The 18,820-nt window shown below is 40.7% G+C and overlaps 1 protein-coding gene across 21 annotated transcripts in view; it reads right to left on the reverse strand.

Moving 5' to 3' along the window:
- LOC101465762 (adhesion G protein-coupled receptor L3) overlaps nt 1-18,820 on the reverse strand; it is a 266,208-nt gene that overhangs the window by 87,971 nt on the left and 159,417 nt on the right. For all 21 annotated transcript variants that reach the window (XM_076881844.1, XM_076881846.1, XM_012919994.3 and 18 more), the window contains one exon: nt 1,808-2,158. In XM_076881844.1, the coding sequence (XP_076737959.1) occupies nt 1,808-2,158 (351 nt within the window). The remainder of the gene's footprint in view (nt 1-1,807; nt 2,159-18,820) is intronic.

Genomic DNA, 18,820 nt, shown 5'->3' on the forward strand with positions numbered 1-18,820 from the left:
CAAACAAAGGCCCGATGCCTGACAAATGAAGCGCAGCAGCCCTTTCAAAAGAGCCGAACGCAAACGTGTTTAGCCGCTAATTAATTACATGAATTGCGCCCTGAGAGACAAGAAGTAAATATGGCCGTGCGCCGTGCCGGTTACCAGTTTCCACACAGATGCGATGCTAAGCTATCTTTAGCCGTGCATCAGTGAGTCAGGAGGAGAGAGTGAGTTAGGAGGACAGGAGGCGAGAGAATGAGTGCTGCAGGGGGAGTGTAAACATAAACAAAACACACACGGTGACAACATCAAGGCAAAGAGGCTCACAGTAGACTGTGTCTCCTAAGGAGAGAGCTGACATCCTCACACAGACGAGAAGCAAAGAAAGCACATCCGCGTATCTCATCAGGAGAGCGCTTTCAGCTCTAAACATGGGAATCTTTGAGATTTGCAGGGAGTGATTAGGTCAACTGCAGGTCGTTATTTGACGTAATGTCACTGGCATTATGTAAGCGGCAGGAAACGCAATGAATAAATCATACGCCCATCTGAGGTGCGTGAGGCACGTGCAAACCTATTTTCCTGGTTTTGACCAAAGAAAATGAAGAGATCTGGGAGAATAGTTCCAAATGCTACAGCATCCACAACAGAAAAGATGACAACGACAACAACAGAAACAGCGTACAAGCCAACAGCTTCACCAGATAATTAAATCTCTTCTCCGGGGAAAGACCTTAAAAGTGAGTGCACTAAAAATGTCATCACCTACACTGCACGGGATAACTTATGTTATTTGTACCAAGCAACTGTAAAGGAATTCAGCCTGGAAGGATATCTTTTTATTGATCCCTGTAGTGAAACTAATTCTCTATATTTAACCCATGTCCAAGTACTCGGAGCAGCGGACGGCCACTGACCAGAACCTTCTTTCCGTGAAGTTCAATTTTATCTGTGCGTAGGTAGGCTTGTTATGGAAGTCTAGATTGAATATCATGGGTAATTACAGTTGCTGCTACTACTTTTTTATCTCTGAGTTTATTGGGACGATAATACACTACCTTAGCCCCCACTCAGGTGTAAAGACCTGCCATTGACCCCATGTAACCTAGTAACTGGGGAAAAATGTGTATTGACAGTGGTTGTCAGAGGTTGCTAGAAAAATTAGTTGCAAAGTAGCATGCTGCACTGAAACCTCCTTGAGATTGCTTTGGTTGCTATAAGACTGCTGCAGTCACACATTGTTTGCATAAAAGTTGGCAACTTGTCTGCAGTAACTCTGCAACCACTTGAAAAGGAGTCGTTCACCTTCAAAATAAGAGTTGCACCTTTTGAAATTGGTTGGTTTCAGTGATGAGACAACTTTTTCAAGTTTCACTCCATCCACATGGTTACTTTGTGGCTGATTTAGTTTGCAAACACTCACTAACAGGGTGTTGGTGCAGCACCCTCTTTGCAACCGTTTTTTCACCTAGCAACAGCTAGCAAAGTCCAGCAACCACTTGCTAGCTAGTCAGGGAATATACACTTTCCCCTAGCAACAAGATGTTCCTGGCTCTATCCATACATGCTCATGTCTTAGTCCTGCTCTAACTTTTCCTTCAATTCAATTCAATACAATTTTATTTAACTGTACAGTATCAATTCACAACAACAGCCGTCTCAAGGCGCTTTAGCCCAGCAATTACATTCTCCTCAATGAGCAAGCAGTTGGCGACAGTGGGAAAGAAAAACCCTCCTTTAACAGGAAGAAACCTCAAGCAGAACTAGACATCCATCTGCTGCGGCCAGTAAAGTGAGACAGGACAAAATAAATAAATATAAATACCTAATGATCCAGGTGGACAGGGCATCTTGGCTAACGTTCCCTGCTTCGTCCTCGGCCAGGACACGTCCATCATCACCAGTGGACTGCAGTACTCCACCCTAAGATTTGGTAGCTTAGCGGTGGCCGGGGCCGCGTTGACATCTTCTTGCTCCAAATCTTCCAAGACCGTCTGGTACGGTTCCACCACTGCCGATGTGGTTCGTGGCGACTGGACCACCAAAGGCGTCGTGGCGGGCACCTTGGTGGTGGTGGTCCTGGATGTCGTGGTTGTCGTGGTAACAGGAGGTCTGGTGGAGGTCCTCGTTGTTGTGGTCGTGGTATCCATGTACACCATTATCGAGGAGGACGTTTCTAGGAAACGACAAAGAGAAAGGGGACGACAAAGTGAGCCGATGAATTCAAATGTAAAAAAAAAATTTAAGAAACTTGAAAGCAAATAATTTTGCTTTTAATTTAATTTTTAATAATTTTTTTTACTCCGTCTGTGTCGCTGAGAGAAAATTTATTTTGGTGCAGGTAGAAAAAAAACCCAAGCCTGAGTGTATGCATGTGGGTTTATTCTTTCCTCCTTCTCCATGTGTCAGTTGAAAGAAAACAGTTCAAAGAGGATCAACTGGAACTGGCAGGTGTGACTTACACGGGTGTGCGTTTGGTCTAGTTCTAGACCCCCGTCGGCTAAGCTTACACACACTACACAAACTTCCAGCTGTGTAGTCTAAATGCGGCTGTTGACGAGGGCATATCTCTGCGAGTCAATACCCGGGTTTTGTAGCTCCGTGCTATTTCGAGGTCAGCCGGGACAAACTGAAATACCTGTTTCCTGCATGCGAGTCTTCCCTGCGGTTACACTCCAGGAGGTTTTTGCTAATGACGCTGTTTGCCTGAGCTGTTGGGGGACAAAGGCTATCATAACACCGGCGTGCACCGAGATGTGCTCGCACACCGGCTCGGTAATCCTCTTCCTCCTACTCAAAAGCACATACCGCTCTTTGACTCCCTGTCATCAATCACGCCATCTTCTCATCCATCCTGTCCCTTTTAGAAGCTTTCCCTTGGGCCCCTGATTGGAAAATAGAGGTCCCAAATTAATTTAGCTACAGGCTTTTTATGAATGCGTGGACTCGATTAAGCCAGAGAAGGTCAGAGGACACATGGGGAGGCCATGCTTCATAATGCATTTTCCAAAGCTTGGCTTTAGTCTACAAAAATATGCCCAATGGAATATTTTTACTCTATTTTAATAATATGTATAATCTGTATTATTCTTTATACAGTGCTATTTTTGCTACCCTGACATTTCTGTATGTCGTGATCCTATTACTGAAAGCGATTCGAAAGAAGAAAGCTTGCTGTAGACTCTTTAAACAAATGAGAGTGCTCTCCCTCTCTCTCTCACACACACCCACACAATTTGGACCTCAGCAAAAAGAAAAAAAATGCAATTTGTGACATTTGTCGTTTCCGACTAATGCAAAGATACAATCAAGATGACAGAAGTGACAAATGGTACTAATCTCTGTATGAAAGGAGAGCAAAACAAAATGTAATGAGGGTTGATTTTAGGTTGGCACACGTAATGGACGTCACGCGTCCCAGAGAGCTCAGATAACAGACACCCCCTCACTCCCTCCCATCCTCCTCGAAACGCAATTCCCTCTGATTCAATTTACAATCGGACAATTTCTCTGTATGGTAAATTTGGTAGGAGCAAAATAAGACAGCATAAATTAGCGCCGCTGTTGGGGACGCAGAAGCCCCCGGAGGCTGTAATGACATCCGACTTCTATCAGCAGTCAATGCATTTAACGCTTAACAGCGTTCGACGACAGCCACGGTTGATTAAATAGTTTGCCGCCGCGGCGAGAGTTCCAGACTGATTGAGTATTTGTCTTCTCCCGCTAACAAAAGAGTTTGTTGTGTTTTCAAGATCTGCAGGTACCTTGGACACTCCTGTGGAGGCACTCCATCAGTAAAGCGGAACTATAACAAGAACCTCATTGAGCTGCAATGTGAACTAAAGGCACGCAGAGCCTATTTACTCCCGACTACCCGATAATGCAGCTTTTACAACTTCCAAATTTCTATCGCAGGCAGGAAAAAACAAAAACAACACAAATTAGCGCACGTAGCAGACAACAGTGGTAAGTGGGAAACACAAACATTTCAAACAGCAGGCTGTCACAGAAGTGGATATGGGTGCAAGCGCTTAAAATAAGCCCAGCACAAATGTACAGTCACACACGCCAGCCCTCGTCAGCATCATAAACTGACACTGCCACCCGTCAACAGGGCTTTAAAGAAACCACACGAATGCTCAAATACTTATTTAGCATTTCCACCAGCCGACCAAGACATCCCCATTTACATCCTACATCCCCTATTAACCGGCGTCATCAATCTGCTCCGCAGCAGCCTTCAGCTGCGATCATCGTGGAAATGGGACGAAGAAATATCTTCAAGGGCACCACCAGTCTATTTATTTCATTATTTATGAGATAACTCATTTACGCGTATTCATATCTGTATTTGAGAAGAAATGACCTCGTATACGATACGCCAAACCCTGGAAAAGGGGAAGCACAATCAATCTCAGGATAACTGAAATCAGCTGGAGGTGCTAAAACTGCGTGTTGTAAAAGAAAAACCATTAGAGCACCTGATGGGAATCTGATCATGGATATTCACAGCTCATATGGGGGTCAGCAAAGGTCACAGTGCGCCGGCGAAGATAAGCTGGTGGCTAAACAGGTGTGCTGAGGGGCCTGTTAGGATAAGGGGATGATTGTACTGGTCAGGAATGCTGATACTGAAGTGATTGTGACCGTGAGGGATTTTGCTGAGGGCGTGTTTTTTGCTTAGACACCTATAAATGCAGACTAATGTAAGCACACTACTGTAAACGGATAATGAGGTAATTCTTTGCTGAGTAAATATACAGAGGAGTACATTCTTCCTCGTATGACTCATGCTAGAATTAAAAAAAAAAGAATGTAATCAGCAATAAATTGATCCATTATTTGTTTTAGTGCACTCAAGAGGGCTAAAGCTCCTGTTGGTAATAGACTGTATATAAAAGACACACATAGCTAATGCTTTAAAGCATTAGATGCTAGCGCCGAAACCCTGAAAAGCCTGTACAGTTCTCACATGAAAACAAAGTGGTATTAAGTATGTGATGGCAGGATTTAATTATGCTGTTCCATTCATCTAATTTTTCTGCTTATCTCATTCAGGGTCGCAGGTGTGCTGGAGGCTATCCAATGTTATGTTGGGCTCACGTTGCTTGGTAAGAACCAGACTGAATAGGCAATTGGGAAAAGGAATAGGAATATTCTGTACCACCTCCAAAAACGTGCATGCATACTAGACCCTGAACGATATAGGATTTTTCAGACGATACAGATATTTGGTGATATCGGATGATATTTTCATTATATATTATATTATATATTTCATTTTGCTCGTTTGTGTTGTTGTGTTTGCACATCTCTGTTGCTTGTGGGGCTCGCACACAAGAATTTCACTCGCATGTGCTGTGCCAGTGTGCCTGCACATGTGATGTGACAATAAAAGTGATTTGATTTGATTTATAATTTTTATTTCAGCCACACCAAATACAGATTTACCAAACAGTTGCTAGATGTGGTTATTTATTTACTGGTTACGTTCTCCCCAACTACTTAGATTAGCGGTCCCCCGGGCTGTTTGGTACCGGGCCGCGAAAGTTGATGCTCGGGTGTGAAATTTATGGTTTTCATGTTTTTTATCGGTTTTTATATCTTTATTTTTTTAATTGTTTTTATCGTTAATTCAGTTTCCCTGGGTCTTTTCCCATGTGTTATGCATAAATCTTCTTTTTTCTGGTACCGGTACTGGTTTTATTTTGTTATATTTATCCGTGACACCTTAAAGGCCGGTCCATGAAAATATTGTCGGACATAAACCGTTAAGTGGCGCAAAAAATGTTGGGGACTGCTGACTTAGATAATCAAGGTGTTGTGTTTGTCGCACTCCAAATACAAGTTGCCAACAGCAAAGTTGCAGTGCTGGCCTTTACAAATGCCTGAATAGCTAATGTTTGATCAGATTTAATAACATCAATCTGCCGATAAATCAGCTGGCCTCTAATGCATACATAGATTTGTAAGTAAAACACTACAGGAGTGTTAGCACTGATAGCAAAAGAGGTTCAAAGCTCATCAATAAATAACGACAACTAATTTAAAAGACTGCACGACTGTGAGATTCGGTCAGATTTCCCCTGTAAACTATTCTCTTTATACACAGCGTAAAAGGAGGTGATGTACTGACTTTCTTTCCAAGGTAAAGATTACCCCCCAAAATACAACCTCTCTATATTTAATGTTAGTAGCTTTTTGGTGTTACTTCTTATAGATGGTTCTGGCACACTCATCTCCCAGACTAATGTTATTCATTTCGGAGGACAGCTTGTTTTGAAAATGAGATTGTAGCTATTTGTCTGCCGTAAGTTGAATCTGTGAAAATCTTTCCGAGTAAGTAGCCGATGGGGTGAAATTCACGCTTTAAGCATAAAGGATGTTGTACTGCACGACTCTGCTTAGACGCTAAACCCGCGTACACAAATGAAAATGGAGAAATGACAAATTTTATGTCGTGTGCAATAGCCTTCTGAATATTTTGTCAACAAACACTGCCAAAAAACTGAAAAACGCCAACTGCTTCTCGAAGTCAGAGGCCATAAGATCTCTTTAGTTTACTATTTCTTTTAGAATAGTGATGATAAAACTCATCGTGCCACCTCCCTGAATGCTGCCGGTGATACGACAGAGAAATATGACTGGAGGATATAACCATCACGGCATGAGGTTAATTTAAAGTCACTGGGAACCTCGTCTGGAATGTAATTCCATTCTTCCATTTGATCCCGTTGAGTCCACCGTCAAATTATTTTTCAGAATGTCCTGTCTACATACTGCATGTTAAATATGCCTGCACACACACACACACACACACACACACACACACACACACACGCACGCACACACACACACACACATATGAAAGAGAAGAAAGTGTCCTTGAGCAAACTTAAATATCTTTTCCATGCGATGAGCACAGGAGAAAAAAAGAGAAAAGCCAGCAGCAGCAGACAGCAGCCACAGTCTGCAGGCACTATCGCCTTGGAGACAACACAAGGACATTTTGTTTTGCTTTCGCCAGCTTCCCCATTCGATTCAAAGTGACAACGAGAGAGCGAGAGGGGGGGAAAACGATGCGAGCAGGTCTTTGGTATGCCCCGAGGAACTACTCTGTGACCTTACGGGACGATATGAAGGGCTTGTCACATTTTGGTTTGAGTCTCTTAATGAACTGGAGTAACTCTTTTATTACCCAGATATTTTATACAGCGATCTTTGTATGAAAAGATTCCACATTATAATGATGCGGAATACCGCAAAGATTCCTCGGGAATAAGGCCATAAGTATGTTCCAATGCCAGCAACCTCTCGATTCATGAAACAAAGCAGGCACTTCAGCGTCCTCTTCGACTTCAATAAAATGACATCAAACCTCAAAGTGATTCCTCTTCTGTATATTTAAGCTTCGATGTGTTCTCAAAGGCATTGCAAAGTTGATTAAAAAGAATAAGAGCTACGAGCTGCTCCTGCTTTCTAAGCTTGAGGGCTCCTGAAAGTCCCGAATGTTCGTGCACCACCAGCCACCTTTTCATTCATAGGATAGTAGCGAACTTCTGTGGGCACTCTGACTTCTACTCTCACTGAAACGCAAGCTGCACTCATCATTTACACCTCGCTTCTGTTGCCCCCCGCCCCACGCCGAACGTGTGAAGCCTGTTTCCACCACACATAGAGCTTTGTGCTTCATTTCAAAGCATTCATTTCTAACTAATTAGCCTCTCTTTCTGTATCCCAGGGCTCGTGGCTCCCACAATTAGATAAGCCCGCTCTACTTTGCTCCAGGAAAAAAACCTGCTATGCTATTATGAAATGGATCCGGTTCATGTGACGTGCCTTTCCGCACCGTGAGCAGACTTGCGTCTCGGAGAAACTTCTGCAGACTCGAGATCAAAAGAGCTGGAAAGGGCTTTTGGGGGTAAAAATGAAACGAGCATCAGCCAGTAGAGTGACACTTCCAGCCTCGCGCTGAACCCAATTACCTCCTAATTTTAGCATTTGAACCCTTATGCGTTACATCTTCAGCCGGGCTGTAGTAAATTTTGGACAGTCTATGTGTGATGTCACCCATTAACTTTCTTCAAGTTTGTTTAAAGCGTGTGAAATGAGATTTCTGTGAGCTGCTATATTTTTAGACTGAATCGTACGTGAAGCCAGAATCCACGATCAAGGTTGTTAGCAGGCCATAATGATACTTCTGTCATTTGGATGTTTGATCTGAGAGCGCTGCTTTCACGTTGTAAATTTGTCTGCGTCTTACTTTTTTTTTATGACATCAGCACTGTTTTGTAGAAATAGGAGGTATAAAGTAAAAGTGAGAAGATCTTTTTGAGCAAATTACAGTGTGGCTGTGATGTCCACCCAAGTTGGACATTGTTGGGTACCATGTTGAAGGCAAAGCTTTTGGATTCTTCAAGGAAATGAGGTAGTGTACACGACATTTTTAATCAGTTCCAATTAATCTGTTGAACAAAACAAGAAAAAAATGTTAACATTCCCGTGTGATATACTTGCAATTTAAAAGTCTGATTATTTGTTTCTCCTGTTTGAAGCAATGCATAGCATGCATCAAGACAAACCAGAACATGGTGGCTCTTAACAGTTCATTAGCTTAACAGAGTAGCTAATAGTAGCTAATTGTAATTTGTGGAAAAAAGCGAGTTTTCTTGTCGTTGGTTGGTTTTATTGCACAAAGTAATGAGAACTGAAATCTACTGAGAATAACAAATGTGAGCTTGAGCATAATTTGGGTGAAAACCCATTTGGTGATTAACTATAATTAAAGTCTGACTAACTGTGACCACAGACTTGTGGGTGGTCAGACAGAGGACCATGGATACCTCACTGTGGCATAAGTGCATTCGTCTTTGAGCAAGATAGGTTAAAAATTTGCTATGTAGCTCGCTTAAACTGCAGAGCTTGCTAGTTAGTCCCTTGATTACTTGCAGAAGATTTAATATGATATGATTTTTTTTTGTCTAGGAAGCTTTAAAAAGTGCTTAAATTTAATTTTCCTTCAAGGAGAGAGTCACACCTGTTGCTTCCCCCCGTTAGCAGGGCTTACGCAAAGCTAGCAAGCTTCATCGTACAGAGCAAGGTGTCAATATTTTCATCAACTCTAGACAAAAAAAACCAAACTTCTAATTTCAGACAAGTCCAACAAGTTTGAATCAGCTTTCTGCAGCTTCTCTGTAGAAATGGATATTGAACTAAATTGATAGTCATAAAAGTCAACATACATCAATGCTGCATGTCATGCTAGCAGGCTCAAAAGAAATAAACTTTATGACTCTTTAGCTTCACTTTAAGCACATTTAATTGATGTTTCTAAATGTAAGACAAAATGTTTAATGTAAAATGAAGAGATTACATCCCAATGTGGCTCTAACCTGATATGGCAAAGAGAACTGGCTTGTTCACTCATTCAGACAACAGCTAAGCGATCATAAATCAGAATCATAATGTAAAATTTTATCTTGGGACATTTTTTTTTCATCTATGCAGAGAAAAATAATAAAAGCAGTAGCATCTCTTTCATAACACAACATCAGTAGCCATTACTTTCACGGCTTTATTCACTCATTTCCCTAATGTTTATGTCATACAATCCCACTGAAATGCTACACGTCCTCATGAGTTGAGGGGAATGGGTTGAAAATAAAATGATGATAATTATGATGAAAGTCGTCCTGCCATTAAATGGAACCTTTTGAGACAAGCCTACAAATCCATCAGGGAGTGTAACTGGGGCTGTGGGTGCGGGGCTGCTGCTGCTGCTGCTGTGGGTGTTGGTGGGGAGGAGGTGCAGTAAATTATGCAGCCAGACATCCGGTAATGCTTCGATATCATCTGACATGATGAGAACCATAATGGATGGGAGCCATGCATTGTTTGACAATTAATTTCTCATTCCCGAGCTCTCTTCCCAGGACTTGAGAGGGCATCGATGGAGGTCACACAGTGCTGGGAGAAGCGTATGCACCGGGCTGATATGTATGCACACATGGACACGGGCCTGGAGAGACACTCACTGTGTTTGAGGTAAATGACAGAAGAGATATGAGCTAAGTCTGCCTGCAAATGCGCTATCCTGAAGTACTGAAGGATGAATTAGCCACAGCTGTGCAGTAAACAAGCAGTGTTTTAGCCTAATGTGAACGTAGCTTTTGTGCATTTGCAAAACAGGATCTTCTGAATTTAATCTCTACATTTATATTTTCACATCTCGAAAAGGCGCTCAATTCGCCCTACCAGTGAAGCGTGGTAATAAGAAGTATGCAAATCTGTTCCAAGTCTACATGTCTACAGTATGAAAGACAAAGCTGTGATAGGGTTGCATTCAAACTCACAGTGTACAGAAACCCAATATTTAGCATCAAGCTACAAGGAAGAATGCTGGAATGAGTTTTTATCCTTAGAGCCAAACCTTGAGTCTCTAGTGGCTAGTGACACAGCCAAACATCGTCAAACATATCAGGGAAGGCAGAAAGAGGAAAAAGTAAGGTGCGAGGACACGCGCAGCGGGAATTGCGAAATCACTAAAGGAAAAGCACGCTCCTCCAAGGTCCCACCGTTTGCCAAAGAAAAAGAAAAAGAGCAAAGCTTCTCAAAATACCGTCAACCAACAGCAGAAAGGGCCAAATGGATACGGCCAATCTGACACTGGTGATAAAGAGAGTTAAAGATGCTTTAGAAGCCTCCAATCAGATTTACTCTGTTGATTGGCCAAAATAAATCACTTTGAGCTTGTGGGCCACCGAGCTTACCAAGCCTGTTAAATTTACTGTGGCAATTTTGGGGGGCTCTAGAGAAACCAGTTTCCACACACATACTCACATAAAATCACACATGAGGAGTTATAAAAGACGAGATGTGGTGGAAAAGATCCCGGAACTAAAACACCCAAATGCATACACTACAAACAATGCGAGAAATCAAATATTTGTCTTGCAAAGAACTTTGACTGTGACTTTATGTTTTTTTTTCCCATTTCTGCAAACGTCAGGAGAGATGGATTGGTTGTTGGCCTTAATTGAGGGATTGCCTGCCACCTCTCTCACTACACAGGTGATCTGTGTATGATTTCTGGATCAAGGCAGAGCCGCCAAGGCCAGTGATGGATGACCAGTCAGGAGGAGAGACGCATATGATATATATTAGGGTATCACAGAGAGGGTATGAGCACATGGCACATTGTAAACTACCTGAAACATGGGCATACCTGCTCAAAGGTCTCCCCTAATTCAGTCTCAGAAAAATGGGCACAGCAATTATATTTGCTAATATATCACAATTTGTTTTTAGCCCTGCTGTGAAACATCCAAAAACATCTCTTAAACAACGACAACGAGCTCGCTCTCTCAGTGCAAAAAAAATCTAAAGCTGCATTACTAACAGAAGGCCATTGTGTTGCGGCATTAAAGGGTTTGCTAGAAGAATTTGTGCATAAGTTTGTGTATGTGCAACATCAGGGTTGGGTGCACAGATTTGCGTACACGTGTTAGAAAAATCATTTTCGACTATAATCCTAAACCTTGCACTTTCCCTCGAAGAAAATTGCCCTCTGCGAGAGGTGCACCAGGCATGTGATAAGTGCCTCGCCTGCAAATAAGCATGTAGCCTACATTCCTAAGCCCCAACATCAAAAAGGGCTTCATTCAGCAAGCAAAAGGCTGCATTTTTATGGAACGGTAGCATTTGGTTTGAATTGCTCAGCATTATATTCCTCAAAGCATTGTAAGGATAAAAAAAGAAACTATGATGATATATGACAAATGCAGGGTATCTCTGAATCTATATAATAGCTTGTCAAAAAAAAAGCAGAAAAAAGTGATGACAGTTATTCTAAGCCAAGCACATGAGCAGTGGAACAGAAAGGACAACAGTTTGTTGCCTTTAAAAGCACACTGAGTCACACTCACATTATCTGCAGCGACTTTGCCAGCCTGCATTTACTGCTTAGACAGTCTTAATCAATTTAGCATGTGTCAGGCTCTTCCAAATAGAGCCAAGATGGCCCGAACGTCCAAAACATTGGCTGTTTCGGCATGAAGGTCGGGGTGTCACGTCTGCTGACTCTCTCCAGGCCAGCAGGGCTGGCGTTGTGCCTGGGCCAGATGGCAACATGTGGCAGAATTACAAGATTGTCAGACAATGAATGTATCCATGACACCAACTGTGCCACATCAAATGCACCAATCATGAGTCGATGAAAACAGTCACTCACGCAGCGACACACGCAGACATGAGAGGGTGTTTGACTAAAACGGCAAGATGAATCAAAGACCACAGAGGCACTGCTGATTTCTGTAAAGTGTCATAATCAGGCATAATTAAAGCCATTCACAACAAACACACCATTATAATTAGGGGTGGGGGAAAAAATCGATACCGTGTAGTATCGTGATATTTTGTTTGCTAATAATGTATCGATACAGGGACAGCAGAAATCGATATTTTGTTACAAAAAAGGTTTTTGTGCTCTGACTTCAGAGCATGTTGATCCTTTTTCTGAGCAAGAATCCTGACATTCCTTCACTGTCCAAATGTGTTTAACTTATTTTTGGCAGCAATAAACATGACAGTTTACTTATTTTAATTTAAGACGTTTTATTTTAATTATGTTTAAAACTTTTTTATTTAATGTAAAATTATTTTTTGTTTTAATTTACTTTCAAATTCTTCAGTTGCTGAATGGGCTGCATAGTTTTCATAAATTGCATAGTTCAGAATAGCTATAATTGTACCAGATGGTTGCATTCAATTAAGTTGGACTAGACTGTAATACAAACCGTTCAGTTTGTCAACAATAAAACTGACTTAAATGAGAGAAAGACTGAGTGTGAGACTTTGATATTAGATAAAATGAATATTGATAAAGTTTACCTTTCTGTACAGAATCTGAATATCGCAAAATATTAAAAAAAATTGCAATAATATCGTATCGTGCGTTAAGTATTGTGAAAATATCGTATCGTGGGATGTATGGTGATTCCCACCTCTAATTATAATGTTTAATCGATGATGTGAGGCTAAACATAGAAATCTCTCAGAGTCTTGGTGTTACGCCGGCATAAAAAGGCTGTGGAAGCAGCTTGGAATATTAACTTATGGATGGTATGTTACTGCTACAGACAGCAGCAGCAGGTGAGAGAGGCTGAGGCAAATTTTCTCATGTGGCTGCCCTTGCCTTTCCTGTCCTGTGGAGTTAATGCAGCGAGCGCCTCATGCTCACTGTGGCAGACAGCACAGAGGTTAGTCTGGTAAAGTCAAGGCCTGGAGAAAGTCCTTTCCACAGCTAAGTTTGTCAGGAAAAAAGCTTTATAGTTTTGTAACTGATACCGTCATTGTGGAGATAACTTCATTGGAAGCGAGCTACGCAAAAATATTCATCGCTAAGATCAAGACACATACTGCAAAAGGAAATCACGTGCTTCCATGTTTAGGCTTACATAAGTGTATTTAAGAACATATAAAAAGAAAAAAAGGTTAAAAAAAAATAGTATTGTGAACAGCTGTATATATTTCAAGATGATTGCCATCTTGGCAGCATAAGGGAAGATCAGACAATTTTGAGAGGGATCAACAATCAACAGACAATTTTGAGAGGGATATTTAGCTAGCTAGCTAGCTTCTCAATTAGCTAGCTAGCTAGTTTGCTAGCAGGGGCACTATTTTTAAAGCTTTTGAGGTTATATACATGTCTCATTGTTTTAAACTGTTGTAATGACTTAAGAATTTAGTATTACAATCAGAGGCAGGGTATCATTTGTCAAGAGGGGTCCTTTTATTGTTTGTTGTTTTTTCCCGGCACGGTAGTAAATCATGAACTAGAGGGATCTTATATATTCTGAAAGCTGTTAGAATATTTATTACATCAATGTAATGTTTATAGAATAATTATGAACTATTAATTACGACTAGAAGATTCCAAAACTTAATCATAACCACAGTTTACAAGAACATTTCAATGTGTTTTTTAAATTAAATTAATATGCATAATAATCTCATATATTCCTCTTCACAGACAGGTGATCAAACTAAACATAAAAATACAAATAGCATAACATGCCAGATTTAAATTTCACCCCCACTTAACGTTGCTGCGAGAGTAAGAAAACAGTCTGCTTTGATAATGGATATTTTCTGATTTCCTGCAGAGCACTGTTTGCAGTGCGCTGCCTCTCTTTTACCCACAATTTGCAAAGTTACAGACGGTAAATGAAGCAACTTTATTACATTTACTGAGATCTGATCAGAAATTTGTAGCTTGAGAGTCAATAAATATGTGAAAATGACTCAGCTCTGTAACCTGTTCTACAGCATCTTGGGTCGCATGTTTTAAATGACGCAGGGAATTGCGGTCAAGTTAGGGTTGATCTGTTCATTCAAGAATGTAAAGCCAACAAATTGTAAAGCCAACAAATGCACAATTCATTACACCGAATTCCAACATCAGCTTTTGTGTGTCTTCTGATGCTCTGAATCTACTTTATTGTTCTTTTATTTAATTAATGGCAGTCTTCTCTTTGAAACAGTGATCCTTAGTGACTTAATGAATAGTTAGAACAGAACTACACAGTGTCATTTCTGTTGTCTCTACTGCGTTGGATGAAAACCCGCAAAGTAAAAGTCCGTTTTTGACTTGACTGTTGTTTGCGCTACATGCAGTGCTAAAAATCAGGAGCGAGGTTAAATATATTTAACCCCAGTATACACTCCAGTATATAGTGAGAACACAGTAGCATCAAAATACAAACGATAATTAGTTATCGTGTTTGTTTATCTAAAGGAGGTCTTTTTTAAGTGAATAATATGCTAACATGTCGTTTAGCATGTTAGCATAATTACCTTTGCTGATTAGCGTAAAGTCCAGCTGAGATGGGTCGTACTAGTTGAAACTGTTAGTTAAAATATGTTTGATTTGGTATTTTCTAAGCAAGGTACAAACCTAAAAACTGGTATATTTCCAAATGAACCATTTCAGGATCTGTTTCAGGGTTATTCATTAGCACTTTGTTGGATGAGAACCAATGACAGTAAACATAAAGCAGTTGAGAGAAGGAGTAATTGTTTTCAGTTGTTACCCGTGGCAGTCCTTCAGTAAGAAAATTGTCCATGTGATGGGACATATTTGGTTTCATTGGAACATCAATTTTTTCAAGGATTTCTTTTTTTTTTTTTTTCTTTTGGCTGCCTGGTCTTCAACTAACAGCGTTGATACTAATTTCATGCAGCTCCTCAACTTGCTGGGCGGCAATCTTCGTAGTCCTAAAACAATCCCGTGAAGTCTGTCCTCAGTGAAGGAGATGATTGAGCTGAATCGCAAAGTGATGGAGGAGGTGAAAAACACTACAAAAGGTGAATTTGAAGCGCTGGCTGATGGATAGTTGAGAGTCAGCTACTGTCAGATCAACATGCTCTAGAGAGGTTGCTTTGGCCTTTGTAATATTTTCCATTTACCACCATGTTTTTTTTTTTAAGTTCATGCTTGCATGCATGCTTACTAACCATTCATGTAGTGTTGTCCTCAAGCTTTATTTTCATTTATGCTTTAAAAATATTAACACAGCAAATTTATTTCAGCTATCCTCACATAATCAGCATTGAATGCGATCATGAAAAGTGATAACAGAGCTTTTATATCTGCCTACTAAAAGCTACACTTTCTACTGCAAGTTAATGAAATTAATTATCAGACGAGCACACTTGTGCATGGATCATCTGTCTTTAAAAACATCCTGTCTGGATCAAAATACTGGTCGGCTTGTTGAGGAGGCTGCAAGTGGACAATTAAGTGAAGCTCACAGCCAGTGTGCACATCCAACCTAATTTGTAGATTTTTTAAATTGGACACATTTTTTAAGGTTGTAATGTGGTTTTGGCAATTCCAGTCATCATCCCCCTGCCCCAACCTACTCCCCCCGTAACATGTGCTGTACCCTGGGCATACGGCAATGGAGCCCCAGCTGTGGGTCTGGCCATGTATCTGCTGCTCTGTTGCCCATGTACCATGCTCCACTGCTGTGGCAGGTCAGGCATGCTCGTGGAAGTGGAAGCACAAGTGGAAATGAGCTTGTGTTAGTGCGATCAGAGAATGACACCTTTCTGTAAGCGCTAACAGGCACTGTGATCATGACACTGGATCAAATTTCAGAAGCTCATGTTTGCAGGAAAAGGAAGAGACTACATCGGCTTTTGACTCTCTAGTGTTCTGTGGTTCATCGAATCATTTGTTCTGGGCTCGCTGAATGACAACAATGACTCAGAATGAACTACAACTAACACTTAGCATTTCTTTTTAGCTTAAAAACAACTCACATTGTTGCATCAAAAGGAATCATATCCTCATTTTCCACACTTTCTCAGCTGGTTCATCGTTGTGCTTTTCTCTGACAGATGTTTCCAGGTTTCCTCTTTGCGCATCCTCACCGGACTAGCAAATTAATGGAAGAAACAATGCAATACAGCTGCGAGTACAGACTAATTTGTGTGCAGTGAAGTGGTACGCCGATGCTGATTCAAACAATGTGGTTGTGACTATCCTGCCATCTTAAAATTAGGCTACTCGTGAGAGACAACCGTGTGGAAGCTAACAGCCAGTGCTTTATTCAGATTAAGTCTGTATCCTTCCTTACTCTGGAGCCCATTCAATCACTCTTTCATTCCTCGATCAGTCTGTTTATCTGACGTTTATATTTGCTCTGCAACTCCATCCATTCACTTAATGCAACATTTTACTATCTATATTTATGCAGCAGACTCTTTGGAGGGCAGCCTGTTCTGCAACAGCAGCCAATAACACAATCAAACACTTCTCACTGGAAGTCTGCTGCTGAGACTTTGCACTTGCAAGTTTCTACATGACAGAAATGTGTGACCACTGCGTATAAACGCCGAACCATCTAATATAAAAAGCACATAACACCACTCTAAGGTCCTTAACTACGACATATTACATTTTGGACAGTCATGCATCGTCAAAAGTGAACGCTGTAAGTACGGCCACTGAAAGAATGAATGCATTACAGGGTGTGCTGGAGCGCGACTCGATGTGTAAAAAAAAAAAAAAAAAAATTTTTGAGAAAAGTAGCAGCCAGCTAAAGAAAATAAATTAAACTGGCAAGCGGCAGGTAGAATAAAGCTCCATAGAGAAAGCAGGAGTAAGGATTTCACAGTCAAATAACTTGTGACATTTTTGACTGGAGCTGTTGATGAGATAGCGCAAAGAATTACCTTGGTGTGTCAAAACAGGTTCTTTTTCTCCGTTTTATGCTTCCCAACAAGCACCAATTTATAAAAAGAACAATGGAGTGGAGAAATTAGACTTTTCAAAAGAGTTCTGGGAAGTTTAATGTGAGCAGTCACTTGTTCCTTTTTCAAAGTCAACAGCCAGACTGAATAAAAGCCCTAAGCCTGTGGCTAAAGAATGTGCGGAAAAACTCTCGAGTTAAACGGAAAATGTGCGACGCGCCTGAGAATTTAAGACAATAGAATTATTATTTCTGTGCCTAAAAAATCTTTTCTCCTATTGTTACATGTGATGAAAGAAAACACATCATATGAATGCTAAAAATGGTGCTTAGATTTATGCTAGGCACAGTTTTTAATAGTCATCTGTCTGCAGTACGTCACCATGTGTTAAACTGTGCTTCGCTTCCAATTTGGGACGAATCAAAATACACTGAGCACCATACCCCACAGCCAATTGCCACTAGCCCACACACTCTTTAAGTATAAATGCATATGTTTATCAGTGTTTGACCAAAATCCGACAAAAACAAGACGTGCCATGCCAAGCTGTTCTTCACGCAACACATAAAAAGTGTCAGCCAGAACAAACACGCTAATAAAAAGTTTAAAAATAGCTGGGGTGAGATCAAAAGAGTCATTAGTAAAGTAAAATCACTCATCGCCCAGGGTAGGGGTGTCAAACATAAGGCCCGGGGGACAGAATCAACCCAACCTCAAGTCCAATCTGGACGGAGTTCAAAGATCTTGACATTTTAACTGTATTTTCATCAATTTTAAGCTTGAATTGTCATTCATGCTACACCAAAGTAATTAAGTAACAGATAAACAATTAAAGGGTTGGAAATTCCAATAAATTTTAAAGAAATTTACTTTTCTTACAGTAAGTTCAAAGTAGAGTGCATCTGGCCCTTGATGTAAATTCAGTTTGACATTCCGGTAGGCATGTCAGATCGTATAGCAATGAGCTCACTATGAACCCAGACAGGTCATTGTTGCATTCAGCTTCCTCATATAGTCGCTCATCCAATATTATGTACTACATGACCGCAAGTGATACACAGTCTATGTGGTTATTGTAGAAGGGAAGGGAGGCAAAGTGTAGTAACAAAATAACATGATTATTAAAGTTCAGCTCATAAACTGTGATTCTGTGACAGCTCAGGGTCTGAAAAAAGACTTCCTTTAGATTTCTGCGAGATTAATTAATTAGATTTTTTTTCATGTTTCTGCTGTTTAGCACGCTCTCAAAATCATATCTTTCAGTGATCTGAATAAATGAATGAGACACATATGCAGTACTTGTCTTGTACGTGCCTTTCCATTAATGTGACTTCATTCAGCGGTGAATGCAATACAAAAACGTTAGTAGGTTCAACCTGAAGCCGCCATGACTTTTATGGAAAAGTGACTCATTCAGATGGAATCAGACACATGAAAAGGAGGGCACGTCTGAAAGTCGTTGACATCAGAATGCTTTTACGGCTTATTTTTAAAATGAAAGGGTAGTGGATAAAAAAATAATACGCTGGGAATCACTGGTCAAATTTTGGTCAAACATTGATAAACACACTGGGAATGACAC

This window comes from Maylandia zebra, linkage group LG3 (genome assembly GCF_041146795.1).
Source record: "Maylandia zebra isolate NMK-2024a linkage group LG3, Mzebra_GT3a, whole genome shotgun sequence".
In the NCBI taxonomy this organism is placed as follows: domain Eukaryota; kingdom Metazoa; phylum Chordata; class Actinopteri; order Cichliformes; family Cichlidae; genus Maylandia; species Maylandia zebra.